We start from the raw sequence: 20,629 nt of genomic DNA on the forward strand, positions 1-20,629 counted from the left end.
TAAATTAAGAGGGCTCTTAAAAAGACCAGATGTTTCAACTTGACCCATAACTGATTTCTTGAACCCTTAGTGAGTGTTTGTATTCAAACTCTGAGTTTTCCCCAAAGATGTAAATAACTTGGTTCTAAGTTTAACATAATGCATGTGTGGCTAAACTCTGCATCCCAATAGAAATGCAGGACAGGATTCAATGTTTTGGAGATCCCAGGATGGTTTTATTTCTAAACAGCATCTTAGAGAAAGTTCGTGTACCACCTCCCTCCTCTACTTCAATACCAGAATGAGTCTGATAATTTCTTGGCTGTTTCTACTAGAGTTGATAAAGCAAAAGAAGTCAAACAAACCATTTCACAATTATGTCAACACTCCATATATTAAATTTTTGTTGTTGCTATGGATACTTGGAGCAAGTTTAAGCAGACCAATATCAGGAACACAGCCAGGTCTGGACTGTTATTGGTGGTGATTTTGACCTCAAAATGCAATGTAAAGTGACATTTTAAAACCAACTTTCTAAAAGGACACAGATGCAAACTGTGAACTTTCATTTGATTAATGACTGAATATCCTGATCTCTGGTCGTTTTTTGCCAATTAATTATAGGATAATTTCTGTAATGAAAACAAATATTTAATTTGCCAAAGGGAACATTAAACAACTTGAAAGACTTTAAAGAGCAATATTACAACTCATTCCACTTTACTTTGCCTTTGTGGATACAATAACTCATTAATATCAAATCAGTCTTATTGTTCATGTTACTCCTCAGCAATCAGAGAGAATTTTGGTGAGAGGAGAAAAGTTAGACCCTCTTGTGTCTATATGTCTTTGACCTGTGGAAGGTTTTATCGCCTACCAGAGGTTAGAGGCACCTGATTCTGTAAAGGTTAGAAGACAAGCTTCCAACTGGACCCCAAGATCCCCCAACTTCAGGGAAATCCTCCACTCATTTAGCTAGGAGTGAAAATGTGTCACTTGTTGAATATTGAAAATAAATAAATTCTCTTAAGATTGAAATATTTGCACACAAACAATAAATTATCTCATTAGGCAGAACACATACCCAGTTTTAACTCAAGTAGGGTGTGCTACAGGCAGATAGAAGGGCTGTGTATTTACGCCACAGTCTCTTATAGGAGAAAAAGCTCGCTTAGAATTAGGCAGTATGTTCATTTACCTGAAGTAATTGTTGCTTTTGGGTAGCCAGATGGTGAGCACACCCATGTTCAAAGTAGGGTACCTTAATTTAGATCCAGATGGTCTGTTTGAAAGAGGAAATTTACTCAAAGTAAATGAACATTTTATTCACTTTCAAAAGGGAGACTGTTTTTCTCTGACAAACTTTGATTGGGTCTCTATCATGCCAAAGTGAGAGAAGTCAGAATAAAAATAGAAGTTCTTTTTCTGTAAACAGTTGTTTAGAGAGAGACCATAATCTCTTGAGTAAAACAGAAGAATAATAATTGTGGTTCTCAAAGAGACTTGGGACCACTGTTTTGCCAAAAGTGGCAAAGCACAGAGGATTTTATCTCTGAGCAGGCACTTGCTCTTTGGTGGTGTTAGTGTGAATGGTTGGATGCTTTGTAATTTTTCTTGAATGAGTTAATAATCATGATATGTACTAAAGCAAGAAAACCACCACATGGTTTTGAAGTTGAAAATAACTTCATTTCTCCCATTCACTTTGGCGAGCAGATAGTTTTACAATAGCAAGGGAGAAGGGTGATGCTCTTGGCCCTTCTGTAGAGAGCTGTGCATGGAAAAATCTTGAGAACCATTTGTTTCTGTGAATAAGGTTCTATGTGATACCTCGATGGATTTAGCTCATTATTTTCCTGTCAGACACTGAACCATATTGCTAAACTGAGTCCAATCCTAGATTTTTGTGACCAAAAGGCCACCAATAAACCAAATCTCATATTCATATATATATTCATACATATATATACACACACATTATATATACACATACACACATGTATGGATATATGTGTATATATTATATATATATATATATATGTATTTGTTTTGTAAAAGCTCTGACCATTTAATAATGACTCAGGGAGGAGAATTCATATAATTGGTATTTTGTAGCTATGTTTTCTGTGGTGCCATCTGATTAGATCACCCTGGGTAGTAATACAATATAGAGCCTCTCTGAAAGAGTTAAATGAGTTTGCTGTGTTTTTATTTCTTCAGTGCAATTCTAGAGCCTATTTGCTCTGGATCTCTTTCAAACAAAGATGGGCTTGATACTGGCTTTCCCAGTATATGTTTGGTTTGCACAATGTATTTGTTTAAACTCATTTTTGCCACTGTGTATGTGGATAGACTTGAGACAATGGTGTAGGGCAGTGGTTTAGGTCTGCTTGAGGTTGGTGACATTTGGTCAATCTGATTGCAAGAATAAGGACTCATCTCTTCAAGTATGACTTCCAAGAGTGATTTAAAAAAAAAACAGTGAGGAAGAAATAATTTACCTTTAAAGCACACTTTATAGTTGATAAGGAAGGGCCTCTCCTTCACCCCCATGCTCCTGCTCCACTCTGAAGCCATGGTAATAATCACCATCACCACTGTCCTCATCGTCACCATCACACGTCACTGTCATCATAGTTCTCTTAATTCTTTGCATGTTGTTTACATCCTCCCAGATCTGTGACAGTGGCCAGGCTAAGTCCTATGCCACCCTACTTTGTACCCCTAGAAAGGAGAGGCTCTCTCCCAAAGTTAGAATTTTGTTAGGTGGAATTTGGGAAATTTCAAATATGAAAAATACTCCTGCTCTTCCACTTTCCTGGACAATATGAGATGATTCTCAACAGGCACAGCTGGATGATGGCAGTGCGGCTGTGGGGGTGGAATAAGATTGCGTGTTTTTTGGAGCTGAGTAGGTTGAAGGGCCTCCAGGCATCTGAATGCCCAGGTGGGCCTGACCTTCAAGGACCTCTGCATCAGTCCTGCGGGGACTGTGGGAGTTGAGTTCTCCCTGTACACACCTGTGTTGACTTGCAGGATGAAGGTTTAGTTTAATTGTTTAGAACTTTCCTCATAAATGTCCAACTCAAAAAAGTTATTTATCTTTATATCAGTAATCTTTTAAGAGTAGATTCTAGCTCTTTTTGGTTGACTAGCTAGATATAAAAGAATGTTTTTTTTTTTTTTGTGTGTGTGTGTGTGTGTGTGTGTGTGTATTTAGTGTGTTCCTTTTCTTCATCCTAAGCACAAGATCTGAAACCAGACTCCTTGGCTTTATGCCCTAACTCTGCCAATTATTTGCTTTATGACCTTGGCCAATTTCCTGTTTGTTTATGTCTAGGGTCCTAGTCTGGAAAATGGGAATAATGATACTCTGTTTCATTGAGTTGTTGTGAGGATGGCCTGAGTAACAAAGCCCCGGGAACAGTGACAATTAGCAAACACTTCTGTGGGTATTAAACATGATGTCATTTCCATGCCTGGAGATGAGCTATTTGAGTTGGTACAAGATAGTGTAGGACTAGTGGTGGTGCTCTGGGGAAAGAGCACTATATCTGTTCCTTTGGCTATTGCCTCCTAAACAGAGTTCAGGGAGGCAGAAGGAGGAACAGGCATATCTGTCACCATAAAGAGGGAAAGGAAAGGCACTGAGATTTCTTAGCTAGAGAAACTCCAAGCATGACTCAAACCCTGTGAGATGGAGAGGACTGAGGGAGCAGAAAGACTGGGGAAAAAAATAAGAAACTCACAGCTCTCTGATTATGGCACTGCTGTCCATCAGCTTTGAGAATATCAGGAACCAGTGACTGAAGGGTCAGGGCAGTGCCAATAGAGCAAGCAGAAAAACCCCAGTACCAGGCGACAGGGTGTCAGTCATTAGGTATGGCTCCCAAGACTTTTTCCAAGAGTTTTGATAGTAGAAGTACTTTATAGTACTCACATGATACTTTGCCTCTTTCCAATATAAAAGCAAATGAATCTCAGACACTAGTTTTATTTATCCTTAGGAAAACCTAATATTATGATCTGGGAAGGTAATTTTAGTGCATTATTATATTCTTCATCAATGGTGATCCAGTACTCTATACTCATTTTTGATAAGAGTGTTTAGAACTACATAAATGGGAAAACAATTATGATTATTGTGCTCTGTTTTTATAACACGATTATTCACATACGCACCACTTCCTACATACATATTGCTGGCATTATTGCATTATGTTTTTAGTTTACTAGAATGGTTATTTAAAAAAATAGACTACACGTTTGCTTATAGCATTGAATATTCAGCAGGAGTGCTTCTCTTCCGAAATGGCAGAGGTTTAATGACTCATTGAAGTACATAAAAATACACAGTCTAAACAATGACCCATTTTGACTTAAAATGTTTTGTCATCGAGCAACAATTTGCATTTTGATTAACAACCTTAGCTTTAAATGGGATGTGTAACTTCCATGACCTTGTAACTTGGTTCACTCTCAATGGGACATGTGTACCTTTCTTGACTGTAACAGTCCATTTATTGCAGTCAGTTGAATAGTAACGAGATGGTCCAGTAACGAGGTGGAACTTTTCTCTAAGTCTTAGGAGTTTTTATGACTAGTCTTTAACTATTGATGCACTATGCAAATTGCACTTGCCATTGAAGTCCAAAGATATGTTCATCTCTGTGCTCTACATGTGGTATGCATATGTGTGGCCAAAATGGGAAACTTTCTGATGCTTCAGGCCATTTGTGAGGCTCTCTTGGTTTTGGTGGAAAGCCATGAATCAATTTGAACACTAAGAGTGTTATGCAAATGTTTGTTTCCTTTGTATATTTTACTGTTATAAAAAGGCACGCAAAATAATGGAGCAGAAATTGTTCTGTATCACATACTGCAATTTGTTGGCAATATCAACCAACGTTAATGCATTACTTCTGCTGAATGTTATCATAATGACTTGACACAAGGAGCTTGCCTAGTGAACTTCCGCAGAAATAAGAAGAAATCAATTCTCTATATCCTTCAGAGGCAATACAGCACTTCAAGCCCTCCTTAGCTCAACCAAAATGTCAAATAGACAAGTTGTTAAGGAAATCAGGTAATTTATTTTAGATAGAAGAGAATTAAAATACATGTATGTTATTCACATTTTTCTAGTTATGCTAAAGTGACATTCTTGGAGTGACACTTCCAGAATGTCACTTTGGAAGAGGAATTTTTTTTTTATGGCAATAGAAGGATATGTACAAACATTAAAAGACAATTTTGGTTAAGAAAGCAACAGAGAAGCAGACAACAAAATACTTGTACCAGTTACCTTCTGCTTTGTTTTACTTTTTGTTGTATTTACACATGTACACATATATTTCATACCTGTACTATTTCTTAAAATGTTTTCAACTTTTAATTAATTTTTTTTATTTCTTATACCTGGTGTCCTGCTACTACCTCAAGCTCACCTCATATTCACTCAGGCACCAAAAAATCATTATTTTCTTTTTTAAACCACCCTTTCTAAAGGCCTCTTTGATGTTTTTAATGACAGTATGCATTAAAGAAGTCTCACTTCCACCAGTTGAAGGCAATCATAAAATACATGCAGTAGAGATGAAATTATATTTTTGAAATCCTACAGGCACTGTCGCCTGTTGAGGGCACTGACTTGAAACTGGCTCTCTTTGTTAAAAAGGAGTATATCAGGGTGAGAGAGGTGTTAGAGATGGATACTGAGATCTGAAATAACCAGAATCTGCAAGACAGCTGACCGGGCACTGAGTTAATATGTGTGTCAAAGTTATTTTAAAGATTTATTTCTAAGTTAGGCATTATAGTGCATGCCTGTAATCCTAGCAGTTTGGGAGGCTGAGGCAGGATTTCAAGTTTGAGACCCACCTGGGCAACTTAGGGAGACCCCGTCTCAAATAAATTAATTAATTAAAAAAAACAGGACTGGGGATATAGCTGAGTAGTAATAGGCTATCCCTAGGTTCCATCCACAGTACCACAGGAAAAATAAAATTTAAAAAAATATAAAGCTTATTTCTATGCTACCTATAGTTGACCCCTTCGTTTCTCCACCCAGTCTCTCCTTTAACTTCTACCCAGGTTTCAAGACCAGTTCTTACTCTTCCTTCTCCATAGTTCCTTCTTTGAGTTCTTTGGTCCAGTGATTCTAAAGTGGGGCAGTTTCCCCCACAGCAAACATTTGCAGTATCTGGACATGGTTTCGGTGATCTGAATTGTAGAGAGGGGATGCTACCGGCATCTAGTGGCAGAGACCAGGGATACTGCTAAACATCCTCCAGTGCACAGGACAGCATCCTGCCCCCCCCCCCCCCCCCCAGGAGCATGCCATTTCTTCATGCATTTTCCTTCTTTGTCATGATTTTTAGTATAATGCCTGTTTTAAATCTAGGTTTAATTTAATTTATTAGAGTATATACTCCTTGGAAGCATGTAAATTGACCTTTCCTCTCCTGTGTTGGCCACTCAAAAATGAATGAGAAGCAAATGCATTATAGAACTTGCAGTACAAATCTATTTATCAGTGGCATAATTTCACATTTTTAGAAGAACCTCATCAAATTTAGGGAATACTTTAGTTCTTATTTTGTCCAGCTATAAAATCTTGAGCTTGGAAAAGACTTTAAAATGTAATCTAGTCCAACTGCTTTTATTTACCAAGGGACTCTTTTTGATTTTCCTAAATACTGAATTGAAATTCAATTGCAATCGTCCTCAGGTGCCAGACTGTGAAATTGGTATTTCCTCATTTAGACATTATCAGAATATATGGTAGCCCTCTGTGCATAGATATATACTGTGTGCATGAATTCATTAAGAATATTAATTGCAGAAAATGTCACTAGATGATTTTGATAGTTCTTTTCAACCCTGAGGATCAGTGATTTAAATTGCTACCTTCCCTAACATATTTACTTAGTAAGTAAGGCGAAAAGAGGCTGCATGATGTTTCCTCTGCATAAATATTTGGTTTATTAATTTCTCATTAGCCTAGAGTTATTTAGATCCTCTACATCTAATAAATTCCTACCCATTAATTACTTACTGTCAAATCTTTGATTTTTTAAGTCTAACATATTCTAATTATAACCTCTCTATTGAACTCTTAAAGAACTCTTTCTTAGTATTATTAGTTAACTTTTCATGTCTTTACATATGTGTACATATACATATACACATACAGGCACACACCATGTTTTTCAATTGGATGGTGAGGATTTTAAGGACAAAGATGGATGTATCTTTAAAAAAAATCCTATCAAGTACCTAACATAGTGAAAAGCTCACACCTAGTAGGCAGTATCTAATTGTTCAACAATTGGAATTCTCAGATACTTGAGTGTTAAAAGGGAACCCTTTTCCTCAGATATAAAATTCCATGAGTATCTTTTAAATAGCCCCAGGAGAGAAATACCAAGATCAGTAGATGTTTTAATTAATATGTTGAAAGATAAGATTCACAAGTGTTCTATAAGATAAAAGCACAGGAAGACAAAATTGCAAATGGATGCTCTTTAACTAAAAGGTACTGACATTTCATTAAGCAAAAATGGTATTACTATCAGCAGAAAATAATTGGAAAAAATATTATCATGATTCTAGCAAATGTAGAAGGAAGATTCTTTGTTACCTACTGTTGAACTAGAACATTTATAAATTATGGCTAAAAGTCAGTTTCACTGTTTTTGAAATGTAATTAGCTTTTCATTAGACACAGAACATGTGAGTTCTAGACCCAACTTTGTGCTAATTGCCTGTGTGTCTTTGGACCAATCACTTACCCTTACTAGATCTACTTTTTCTTTTAAGAAATTTGTAAGAGTGGGAAAATTTGTTTTTAATTTGCATTCATCTTTAATTTTCTATTTGTGTAAAGATTTATAGTTAAAACTTCTTTCCCATATATTACCTCATTTTATCATTTTGACAGAAGGCTTAGAAACTGTTTTCTTTCTGCAAGTGACAATCAAGCTCAGAAAGTTAAGTGACTTAATGAGAGCTGTGTAGTGTTTCCAGAATAACTCTCAAATATTGTTTCTGTGAGATAAGTGTACAATTGATCTTTATGATGTCTACTTTTTCTCTATTTCAAAAGTCAGCTTTAAGGAGTAGGCTCTTGACAATTTAAAAATGGTGTGAATATCTGCATCTCATGGTTTGAACCAGGGATAGCCAGTTAGATTCAGTATGTATGTCAGCCTGTATTGACTGATAGCACCTGCCTGAAGTTGTGTGTTGAGAGTAATTTTGAGGCAAAGTTTGGGTTCAGTGGAAAGTGTACCATGTTAGATTGGCCATGTATACCCTGAATGGTGGAGAGAAGAGCAGGAGTGAAGAACCTTTTAAAGAAATTGCTGTAGAACTCAGTAATATTTTTTAAAGGGTCTGATATGGACCTGCTTGCAAGTTTTACAACTAGTATTATTTAAGAAGTTGAATTATCTTTTGCTGTGACTATTTTCTTATTTAGAAGAACATTGTTCTTCAGGTACCTAAGTTGGGTATCTTCATTTTTAACTATAAACTGTGAAAGGATATAGAGGCTATTTCTACTTAGAGTTTTAATGAGATATAGCTTGATCTGAAAACTGATGCATTCAATTTATGTATGTACATACATTGAAATTATGTATTTACTTTAACACATATTAATATGATATATATTATAAGTATAGTAGTCCCCTTTATCCATGGGGGATACCTTCCAAGAACCTCAGTGGATGCCTGAAATCATTAATAGTCCCAAAGCCTATATATACTGTTTTTTTCCTATATGTAGATACTTATGATTAAATTTAATTTATAAATTAGGCACAATAAGAGATTAACAACAACTAGTAATAAAATGAATGATTAAAATAGTATATTTTAATAAGGTGATATAAATGTGGTCTCTCTTGCTTTCTCAAAAGAAATTAATTTCTCACTGCACTTTGGCAATATTTTTTTGACTGCAGTTGGCCATGTATAGCTGAAACTGCAGAAAGTGAGGCCACAGATAAGGGGGACTGCTGTAGTGAAAAGTAGTGATCTCTGGATTATTCAGTATCAGCATCTGTTACTTTGCTCCAAGAAAGGTTGAATACTGTGCATCAGTGACTTAGGGTTACTGCCTGCCTGTTGCCTGCTATCCACAATGATAGGTGCTTTACCCCCTTTTTCTCCCCCCTAAGCTTTATAATACTTTTTCAGTTAGACTTGATTATTTTCTTTTTAAGTAATGAACAACTGTTCCCTGGGAGAGTTTAGAAATTGCATAAGTTGGGGTGGGGGGGAGGGAAAAAAATAACAGAATGAATCAAACAACATTGCCCTATGTAAATTTATGATTACACAAATGGTATGCCTTGACTCCATGTACAAATAGAGAAACAACATGTATCCCATTTGTTTAAATAAAAAAAAAAAAAAAAAGAAATTGCATAAGTTGATACAGCTAAGGAAGTTGTGGAGCCAGAATTCAAATCAAGATTGAACACATTTCAAAGTTCTTTTTCTTAACAAAACCAGGCTATGTCTTGTTGAAATCTGAGAGTATTGATATTTCCAGGTGAAGGTCTATGTTCTACACATATTGGAGGACAACTTTTGGATTTGAGTTTCCTTATACATTTTATGTCCCAGGCTTCAGGGGGTAAAGTGAAACCCACCATAAGGGAGAGTCATTATTTCCCAGTGTTTGCCAATACGATGCCAGCGAATTGTTTTTTTATAGAATGTACACATTTCATCTAACATGTACTGCTCTGGATTTAGAGAATTTACTTTAATTGAGACAAAAACTTCCCTGAAGAACATTGCAACATTGCAACATTGTTGGGGAAGTATATTATATGTGAATTTTGCTTTTATGCTATTTCTTGAATTAGAAAAAAAGTATTTTCCAATTTGGCAAACTATATTATCAGCAAAAGAATGTAATGTAGACATAACTTAAGCCACAAATGTAATTAGAATGTCATTTTCTTTTTTCCAGGTTCCTAGGTGTTACTCAGTTTTCACCTACACATGCCAGAAAGGCATTTCCATGTTTTGATGAACCAATCTACAAGGCCACTTTCAAAATCAGCATTAAGCATCAAGCAACCTATTTATCTCTATCCAATATGCCAGTGGAAACTTCTGTGTTTGAGGAAGATGGATGGGTAACGGATCACTTTTCACAGACACCTCTCATGTCCACATATTATTTAGCATGGGCGATTTGCAACTTCACATTCAGAGAAACCACCACCAAGAGTGGGGTTGTAGTAAGTATTTTCAACCTAATGATGTTTTGGGATGATGGACGCTCAGTAAATTAACCTGGTTTCTGGATTAACAATGGATCATTTTATAATCTTTTCACATCTTATGTAGTTGAATTCTTTAATTTTGGGGGGCACAGTGTCTTCTTGGTTTCAGAGTCAGAGAAACTTCTTTTCTACCCAGCCCTCTTATTCCTTTAACCACCTCCTCTTACCTTCCTCATCATCCCTCCTCATCTCCACCTCCATTCCTGAATATTTTTAAAACAGCTGTTGTCTTTTCTGGAAAATTGCCTGTTTCTGCTTATGTGGGCTGGGAAAACTGTTTTTTTTTCTATGGTGAAATATTTCAAATGTACTGAAAGTGCAGCAAATAACATAATAAGCTCCGTATACCTACTAGCCAGATCTATAGAATCAGAATATTCTGCTAACTTTGTTTCAGCTTATGTAATTGAATAAAGTTGAAGCCCTCTGAATAGCCCTCCCTGATCTCACTTCCTTGCCCCCTTTAGAGATGTGTTGCCCTGAATGTGCTGTTTGTTTTTTCCATGCATGGAATCATACAGTTACTAAGTATGTATATATCCATTTATAATACATATCCTGCTTTACATTTTGATATAAGTAATGTTATATTATAGATGTCATTCTATGGCTTACTTTCATTTTATTTTCTTAGGAAGGATGAGATACAGGGAGAATTATGTGCTTTAAATTTATGATAAGGTTCGATTGGATTCTCCTTGATCATTATGGGTTGTGACACCATGGTGTTCCAGGCACTTTTCACATACTATGCGTTATGCTAGGCCAGGCCGTGCCAGATGAACAATTGCTTTCTCATTTCAGTGGTTTACACAATAAATATGCATGTGTTTTATTTTCTTATGAACCGTAAAGCAAGCTATTACAATTCTCCTTTTTCCAAATGAGTAAATTAAAGTTTAAAGAGATTAAGTAACTTGCCCAGGGTCAAAAAATTAGAAAGTGGTGGAGTCACAAGCCAAATCTATTGGTTTGATCTCTAATTTTGGACCGTCCTCCTGTGCCCTAGGAACTCTGTTTCACCATTTCGCCTGTGTGTCTGTGAGAGAGCTCAGCTTGTGATTCTCCCATCCCAGGGCCATCATGTTCAATGTTGCTTGAACATAACAGAATAGGAGAATAGAAATCTATATTTTTGATCTGTAGAAAGTTCATAGCTCTACAGTAACCTCAATTTTGAAAAATAGTTTTGGATAAAGAAATTTTTCTCACTGTTACGTTTAATTTAAATCACAGTGGAACCTGTTTAAAAAAATAAAATCTGCTTCATAAAAAATTAATGCCATTATTGAAGAACTACATAGAGTGAATTCATCTGTATAATCATTAAAATAATATCCTCAATACAGACTATAGAGGGCAGCTGGGAGGCATTTTACTCTTTTGGGCAGATAATCATTTGAAATGTTGTATTCTTCTGATGTTTGTTGATGTCATCTATGGACATTTCAAGGATGTACTCATTGGACCATAAACAGAAAAGGAACATGAAGACATCCTATTTCCTTTTGCATGTTCAAAAGTTGATGATTGACTTGCTGTGGGTCAGCTAGCATGAGGTACACTAGAAATGCTTTTGCTAGTATATTTTCTTTAAAGTATCTTAAAAGTGCCCTCAGCCTTACACGGTTATGCTTGTTGCTAAGTGACCCATTTTTAAAGCCAGACACACTCTAATTATTTAGATGTGACTTCTCTTTGGAGTTAAGAATCTCTAAGCAATTAGTAAACATTTAAAATTTTCTGCTTAATAATTTGTATGTAGAAAAGATAAAACATACTATCAGAAAACATCAAAAGGTCAACTGAAATAAGATTTTAGATTGTATAGTCTACAAATACTAAAATCAGCAAAGAAGAAAACAGAATTGCCATTGGGAGCTCTTGTTTATCAACTGTGAAAATACAGTTTGAAACTTGGACTCTCTTTTTCTGTCACCCCTTTGAAATTCAATCTATTTTCTTTTCACCGCCTTTCCCCTTCATTACTGGGGGCACACGGGAATGACATTTTTCAACCCTTAACAGCAAAGGAGAGGAAGTTGAGCTTTAAAATCTTGTATATGAGATGGTCATGTGAAGTCCAGGTGTTCATTTCAGATCAGAAGCTGAAACAATTTTCTTTGAGTCCTGAGAAAGGAACATTGGTCGCGTATTAATTCAGAGCAGAATTGCGGCAGTGCCCTAAGTATGAATATTTGAGGTGTCATCACCGTTATTATTTATTAAGTTACCTAAGCTTTGCAAAGCACCATTTTAAGTGCTATTTATAAAGATAAAAGTCTAAGGTCCCTCTAGTACTGAGATTGCAAATGCAACCTTTGTGTTGAATTCACATCTGCAGCCCTATTTTGTTTGCACATCCCTAAAATGACTTATAATGTTCCTAATTAGTTGTCAACATTTAGAAATTGAGAGATTGCACATAAAATTATTTATTTATGGCTTTTTTAAAAAAATCAAGTTTTTACAACAATGGGCTCACATTTCCATTTGGCAATGTTTTTACATTCACTTGTTCTTTCAACAGGAATTTATTGACTGACTATCAAATTTTGTTCTAGACTTTAGTGATAACAGCAGCAAATGAGGCAGAAGTTCCTGTTCTCAGAAGCTTATGTTCTACTGAGAAGAGAAAGACAATAAACAAATAAATGTATAAATGTCAAGTGGTGATATATGCTATGAAGAAGATCAGTATCATTTACACAGGGCATTTGCATCCTAGTGTAACTTAATCCAGACCACTTTTGTTCTTTTGTGTCTAGTTTCCACTTTGCTGTTATATATTACTTATTCTGTAGACGTTTGAATTTTCAAGTCTAGTCTAGGAGCATAATTCAGGGGGGCAGACAGGAAATGTACATAGGAAAAGCAGTGATTCACCAATTGTGAATTAGTGTCATTAGTATTCATTAATTGTCAATTGGAAATTATAGAAAATGACTAAAACTAGAGGGAGAAATTGCTAAGAGTTAAGAGTCTAAGGATGAGCTTCATGGAGGAGAAAGGAGTTAATTAGGTCCAAAATGGTGATTTGGTCTTAGAGAAGTAGATAACGCATACGTATAATCCTTGGTAGAGTGAATGTTAATAAAAGATACAGAGGAAGGGATATCCCTGGAAAATAGTGCAGCATTATGGTTATAAACCTGAATTTTGGAGTCACACATGTCTGTTTCAGAGTTTGTTTTGCTTCTCTATGACCTTGGTTAATTATTTAACACCTTCTCTTTGTCCTGGTTTTCTTGTCTGAAAATTGGAAGTATGAGTTCTTCTTTTGCAATATTGTTCTGTTTACCACAATACTACAAACTGCTCCAAAATGTTTGAGGCATATATTTTGTTATGCTCAAAATTTTCTGTGGGTCAGGAATTTGAAGTGGGAGCAACTTGTCTCTGCTTAGTGATTTCTGGGTCTCAGTTTGGGAGACATGATGGTTGACAGTGACCTGACATCTGTGGCCAAAAACAGTTGAAACCCCCTTTGTCTGATGATTGTGCTGTTAGTCCCTTGGGATGTTAACTGGGGATGCTGGCTCTAGCATCTACATGTGGCCTCTCTATGTGACCTGGCCTGCTCAAAGCATGTTAGCCTCAGGAGGGTTGGATTTCTCATGCTTGTTCAGATTACTAAAAGGAAGCATCTAAGAAGAACTAGGTGAAAGCGATGGGGCCTGTCTTGACTTAGTTTCAGAAGTCACACAGCATTGTTTCTACTATATTCTGTTGATTAGATTCCTGTCACTGCAGATTGTATTGACTAATCAGAAGAGGACACAGACCCCAGCTCTTGATGGGAGAAGTGTCAAAGAATTTGTGGACCTGTTGTAAAATTAACAGCCTATTCTCAGCTCACAGTCACTTACATTTATCCCATATAAAATTTATACTTGTCAGTGGATCTTATCCCATTAATAATATCAGGTTGAGATTTTAAATCTGTGATCTTTCCCACCAATTTAGGTCCAGGTGTAGATGAGATGACTTGGGTTTGGTTTTGGGATATGTTTTTTCTCACTTTGGTGACGCATTACCTAAATCAACAAATTATTTTCCCTTATGTTTCTCTCCACCACATCACCCCACAATAGTGAGATTGGAATGTGATTATTGCAATAGCTATATCCATTTATGAATTGAGAAAATGGGGAGATAAAGTAGTTACTGGTCCATAGCAATTCTGAAATCCAACTAGCCACATGTTGCCAATTCCTTAAAATGACTCAGTGCTGCTCCCTGGGAGTTGTTTTCTTGGCATTTCCTCCCATTTCAAAGAATGTCTTGGAAGGCATTCTTTCTTTCCAAGTGAAAAGTAGTTTGTATTTGCAATTTTTAAAAATAATAATTATTAAATAAAAGGAATTTGTGTTGCAATTGAATACCTTGCTTCCTACTAGTAAAAACCTGGGGTTCCAAAGTCCATTGCTTGTTTTGTATTGATTCCTTTACTTTAAGCAAGTGTACGTATGTAAAATGATTGGTTTTTTATCTCTCAAGTTAGATCAACTCCATTAGACAAAATTATACCCACAGATCATTTTAAGATGAACCTCTGTCTATTTTGAGGCTTTGTGGAATAAAGATTCTTAGATGGTTATTATTTAACAGAGAGACTTTATGAGGCATGCCATTATGATTTTTATAAAGCTTTTTATCATTTTGAAAAGGTTATAGGGTACCACATTAAGTTTCTGAGGTCTTAATAATGCTTTTGGCTTCATCTTCAGACCATGTTTTCCAGGTAGTGACCTATATATGTTTTTTCTTTCCTGAAACAGTCCCTCATGTTGATCATCTCTGGCAATCTGGTAAAGCTAGGAAGGACAAGGGTTTTAATTTCTAATCCAGTGAATTCTGACTCATATTTCCTCTAAATTCTGCTCAAAAACTGGACAATTCATTCTTTTATCTATTCTCTTTTATAAAGTTCATGGTTCAGAAGAAGAAGTAGGGGGCATGTTTAGTGTTCTGTCTGGAAATCTCTTTAGCTAAAAAACACAGTTCAGTAGTTGTATTTATTTTTCTTGATATTATCGGTAATAAGGTTGCCAAACTTCTCCCACTGCATAACAAGGATCATCCTTTCTTCACCTTTCAATAACATTTACCTTACTATCCCTTCAAGTCTCACTGAAAGCCTCTCCTAGGTCCATAGGCTATGCTAAAATCCCCTCAAGACTTTTCTGGTTTTTTGACTCTATCTAGTCCCAAAGCTAGTACCACAAGTTTCTAGGCTTTTGTCATCTAACTTCCTTTCCAAACTGGTTCCAGTCAATATTGTGAATAAGAAACCATTCTAAAATAGAAATAAAAAACATTGTTTTTGCTCATGGATTCTATGGGTTGAGTTTGAGCAATACACAACAGGGAATGATTGACTGCTTCACATGTCTGGGTTGTCACCTGGGGAGGCTCATTGACTAGGGGCGACTGGGTAGCTGGGAGCCACAGTGATCTGATGTATCTCATTTGGGATATGGGATCTCATTTGGGGATCTCATCTGGGACATATGTGTGTGGTATCTCCATGGGGCCTGTGTTTTTTGTAGCATGGTGGTCAGATGTTGGTGGACTCATTATACTGTCTGTTCATTCCATTATAAATGATTATAGAAATTTTATTCATCACCATCTTTTCTTTATTCTTCTTTCTAGCAAGATAGAAGCTGTATTCTTTTCTGACCCCACATTAGAATTTAAACAGCATAGCTTTTGGTACATTCTATTAATTACAAGCTAGTTGGCCCAGATTCTAGAGGAGGGGGACATAGAACCCAACCTTTCAAAGGGAGTGTAAAGAATTTGTAGCCCCTTTTATAATTATCATAGTTGTAATGAATATTTTAGGAGATTATACATATAAGATTATAGTCACAGTGCCTGACATAGTACTTATTCTGATGATGACAATTAAATTGATGATATATTCAGAGATCACAAAGGGAGTAGTTTCAGAGGTAGATGAAAACTAGGTGGTAGAATAAATAGATACTGGTTAGATTTTAACATTTTACTCAGGTAACAGTAAGAGCCATCGGGAATTTAAAAGCTTGGTACATGTTAGGGATAATTTTGATCATCTACCTAGGAAAGACATACAACATATGCAAACAGGAGGAGACGGGAAGTAGGGTTCCATTTAAGTAAGAAACTTGGACAAGAGTAATTAAAATTGAAATGGGAAGGATAGTGTAGTCATGAAAGGCATTTTAAAGGAAGAATTGGTAGGACTTGGTGAGGGACAAGAAACAGGAAAAAGAAACATCAGGGAAGCATGTATCAAAGAGTCAAGAATGACTTTAAAGTTCAAGGTAGAACAGCTCTGTGGATTCCTCTGCTCCAAATTCACTGTGTATTTTTGATTGGTTGTGGCATCTGGGAGGGTTTCATTTTCTTCAGTTAGTCTCTTGGAGGCATGTCTAGACTGCCCAAACAACCCCTTTGTTCTATTATAAATGGTTATACAGAATTTTGTTAGCATTTTTAAATTAGTAAGTAATAAAAACTCACTTTAAGATCAAGCAAAATGAGAAATTCACTAGGAAGAGATTGGGTAAATTAAAGAAACCGGGGGCTTGGAACACAGAATAACTTGGGAATCCCATTTCATGTCCTGGTCAGTGTTTCATTTGCTTTACTTTACTCTCTTTTATTGGACAGGATGCCTCTCATCTTTGAGTCTTGTGGTGAAATATTGCTGCCAAAAATTCCCATGTTTGGCCAATTGCTGTGCAGACCCCAAGAGAGAAAGTGACCTTTATCAATTCCCCAACTCTAGAGAGTGTATATTGATTGCCGTGGCTTGAGTCAGGTGATTATCTCTAGTCTCTGCGTGTAGAGTGCCCCCGTGGCATCATATGATAGGAACATGACATCTTCTGCTTCAACCTAGTGGATAGGAGTACGTGCTGCACAAAAGAGGGAGTTTCTAGAGAAGAGATGCTGTGCACAAGAACTACTATAAATGCTCCAAATATATTTTTTTAGTTTTATTGTTTAGACTGACTATGATAAGAAGGATACACAAAATTCACAGTGGTGGTATACATGTATGTGTACCTACATCCTGGAAAAGTATAACATGCACACATATAATGCAGGTTTCTGAAGCTCATTGTTCTAGTGATGAGATTCTGTATATACACTCAAATCATGGAACCATTATTCTGTGTGGTTTCTTGCTGAAAACAAAATTAGGTCTCACTTTATTATGAGAATAAAAACCAGTGTAGATTATTTTACACTAAGCATATATTTTAGCTTTTAAAAATATGTTAATAATAGGAGTTCTGTTGTCATTAGATGCTCTGGTTAGATTGCATTACAAATGTAATAATGGCCCACTTAGTAAGAAATAGTAACATAAGAGTCAGATTATAATCTATTTAGGAATCTAAGTAGAGACTTCCTGCCTACTCCAGGAGTGTTAGTCATCCTCTTCCTCTGTGTTCTTGGAATACTTTGTACTCTCGTCCCTTGTGGCCATTATTCTGCTGTTCATCTTTTTTCTTGCTGGATGCTTTGCTCCTCTAGACTGGCTGCTTTGCAGAAAGGCAGCATTTATTACTCATTTTTGTTAGATCACTAATTTACATTGTATGAAGAACATAGTAGGGACTTGGTGAAATTCCACTGGAGATCTAAATGATGAATTCTGCTTAGGTCATCACATTTTCATCGTTTTCCAAAACCTTTTGATGAGGTTTAATATGTGGGATATGAAAATTCATGAGCAATAATTTTGACCAATATTGAAATAAAGAGCAAATATTGTAACCCCGATATCATTACTTTTGGGGAACTCTGCAGGAAGATGTAGGTGAAAAAGTTGCTAAAGAGAATTGGAGTGCAAACTTTTACTGCCAAATGGGGAACTGAATCTAGTACAGAGTTATAGCACCTGGGAGAAGAAATGAGGTTGTTCTCACTAAACGAAAGGCCAACAATTGTCTTTGTTCTCATTAGGAAAGGGAAGTCTTATGGATATTTTTAATTGACTGGCAATAGCTGGGAGTAAGTGGGTGGTCTGAAGACATGTGGGTGCTTGTCTTAAGGGTATGATATCAAGCTCACCTTTGCTGCATCAGAAAAATGCTTGAGCCAGACTTGGGTCATCCCAGTGGGTCTGCAGTGTTGGGAGAAGGTGACATGGGCAGGTCAGGAATTCATTAAAGTCAAGGAATTTGACTTAAGGAGAATAAAGTCGAACCACCAGAAATATTATTAGTATGGTATGAAAAGAGCTCATAGGTTCTGTTAAGGAATGAGTACAGAGTGAACAAATGGATGTAGTGATTATAGACCAAGTTCTTTGGTAGAATAGGTAAGGGAAGGGTTAGGAATATATTCATGCAGAACCATTTCAAGTAATTTTTAGATTATGGGAGAGTTGAATCTATGAGAAGAGAACAACTATTTCCAGACAATAGCCAAGGACTATATGATGTTTTGTAGCTTGTGTCTCAGAAAATAGCAATACTCTTTTGTGCCTCCCTGCAAGTTTTAAAAACAAAGGGATAGGAATAGAGAAAACAGATATGGGAGATTAAACCTGGGAGATTGAGAAACATACACAGCCAGGAGTCAGGAGGGTAAAACATCTAGAGCTTCAATGACAACATTGTTGGAATCATTAACCATAGTATCCACAGAAGCAGCGAGGCAAGTGAACCCATAATGGGAGTGATATTTATAAATGGATAGGGCCAGTTGGAAAATAGCACCATGAGAATAAAAGGTAGAGGTGGACAAATGAAGTGGATAAGGTGGAAAGATGGTCTATCAACAGTAAAGAGGAGGGTTTTGGATTTCAGGGTGATCTGGAGGAGTTGTAAGTCTGTGATTTCAAAGTGGGTTGGATGAAGGGTCTGAAGATAGAATAATGGAATGAACAGAAATAAAGTAATTGTGAGGTCAGATTGGAACAAATCTATAATTTGGAGGGAAAATCCTTGAGAATGTTGACAGGGGAGCTGTAAGCCTGACTTCAGATTCATTCAAGAAGTGTGAGGGAATCATTTGTTGGCCCAGATGGGAAAGCAGATTAGTAAAAGATATGAATTACAAAAGATGAAGTTTTTTTTTTTTTCATAGAAGTGGAGGAACAGTGTTGTAAAAGCAGCAATGATGGGAACTGGGAAATGCTCATCCCTCTCTCTGGCTCTGAGGGTGTGTGACAGCAGATCTACAGAAGGATGAGGATGTGGGTAGAAGTACCGGGTGGGAGTCAAGGGTTTGTTTAAAGGATAAGAGCTGTTGAAAATAAGGATTATTTACATAGCAGGTGGAATGGTAGACTGGAGGGATATGTTAACAACAGAAGAGGAGGAGGACTGAGCAGTCCAAATTTAGTTAATGGAGGAGCTTATAGAAGTATCCAGCTTCAAGGTTTCCACTGGGACATTGGCGTAATGGAGTGTGCTTCAGCATATCTCCATCCCCTGGTGACTGGCCTGGGCTGATGGTGGATTTAGTGATGAATGATAATGGGTTTTGTTATATAATCCACAGTTTATCAAATGCCCTGAGGTTTAAGAATCTATATATTAAAGAGGCTAATAGAAGCTCAGGGAAAAGCTTAAGTGAAAAGCAAATGAGCTTACAGAGCAGAGCAGTTTGACCAGTGCAGAGTGTTCATGGTTGTGGTATGTTTGTTCGGGATAATGTGTGTGATAGATTGCCTGGCGGGCAGCTCGGTGTACTTCTGTGGTAGAGAGAGGAAGATGATTCTGGCTGTGATCCTTTTTCCCTTCGTCTTCCTGGAAGGATTTTGGGTGACTGCAGAGGAGGCTACCAGTCCAGCTGCCTTTTAGCTGTGGTCGTGGCATATCTAAAGCAGTGTGGCATGTCATCTGATAATAGAGAAAAGGCTTGCTTTTTCTTTTTTGTGCTGCTTACTTTCCTTCTGATTTAGGATTAATTATTATTTTTTTCTTTTTTGATTATTTTTCCTTTTCCTTCTTTAGGACTTTATAGAATACTGTTTTATCCACGTATTTGTAACCTAACAGAGGTAGAGGTTTTGCACAGTATTGAGGAGGGCAGGGGTGGGAAGTGAGGGGGGAGTTATATGGAGGAGCCAGATCATCAAGTGTTTGTACATCATGTTATGGAGTTTTGACTTTATCCTTTAGGCAGAGGGAACCTTAAAGGATTTGAGCTTGAAAGGCCTTCAGATCCCATTGGAAACTTTTTCTAGAAGCATGATAATGATACCAGATATTTTATCATTTTTGTTAAAAGACTCTCAGTTCCTTTTCTTCATAATTTACTTGATCAGGATCTGTTTTCCTGTTCAATGAAGACTGCCAAGACTGTCTAGCTCAACTTTCCTGGGAATT

At 36.6% G+C, this 20,629-nt stretch overlaps 1 protein-coding gene across 1 annotated transcript in view; it reads left to right on the forward strand.

Moving 5' to 3' along the window:
• TRHDE (thyrotropin releasing hormone degrading enzyme) overlaps positions 1–20,629 on the forward strand; it is a 361,209-nt gene that overhangs the window by 2,962 nt on the left and 337,618 nt on the right. Inside the window, exon 2 of the mRNA XM_079142404.1 lies at positions 9,968–10,241. Within this exon, the coding sequence (XP_078998530.1) occupies positions 9,968–10,241 (274 nt within the window). The remainder of the gene's footprint in view (positions 1–9,967; positions 10,242–20,629) is intronic.

Source organism: Sciurus vulgaris (genome assembly GCF_902686455.1).
Source record: "Sciurus vulgaris genome assembly, chromosome: 5".
NCBI classification, from domain to species: Eukaryota; Metazoa; Chordata; class Mammalia; order Rodentia; family Sciuridae; genus Sciurus; species Sciurus vulgaris.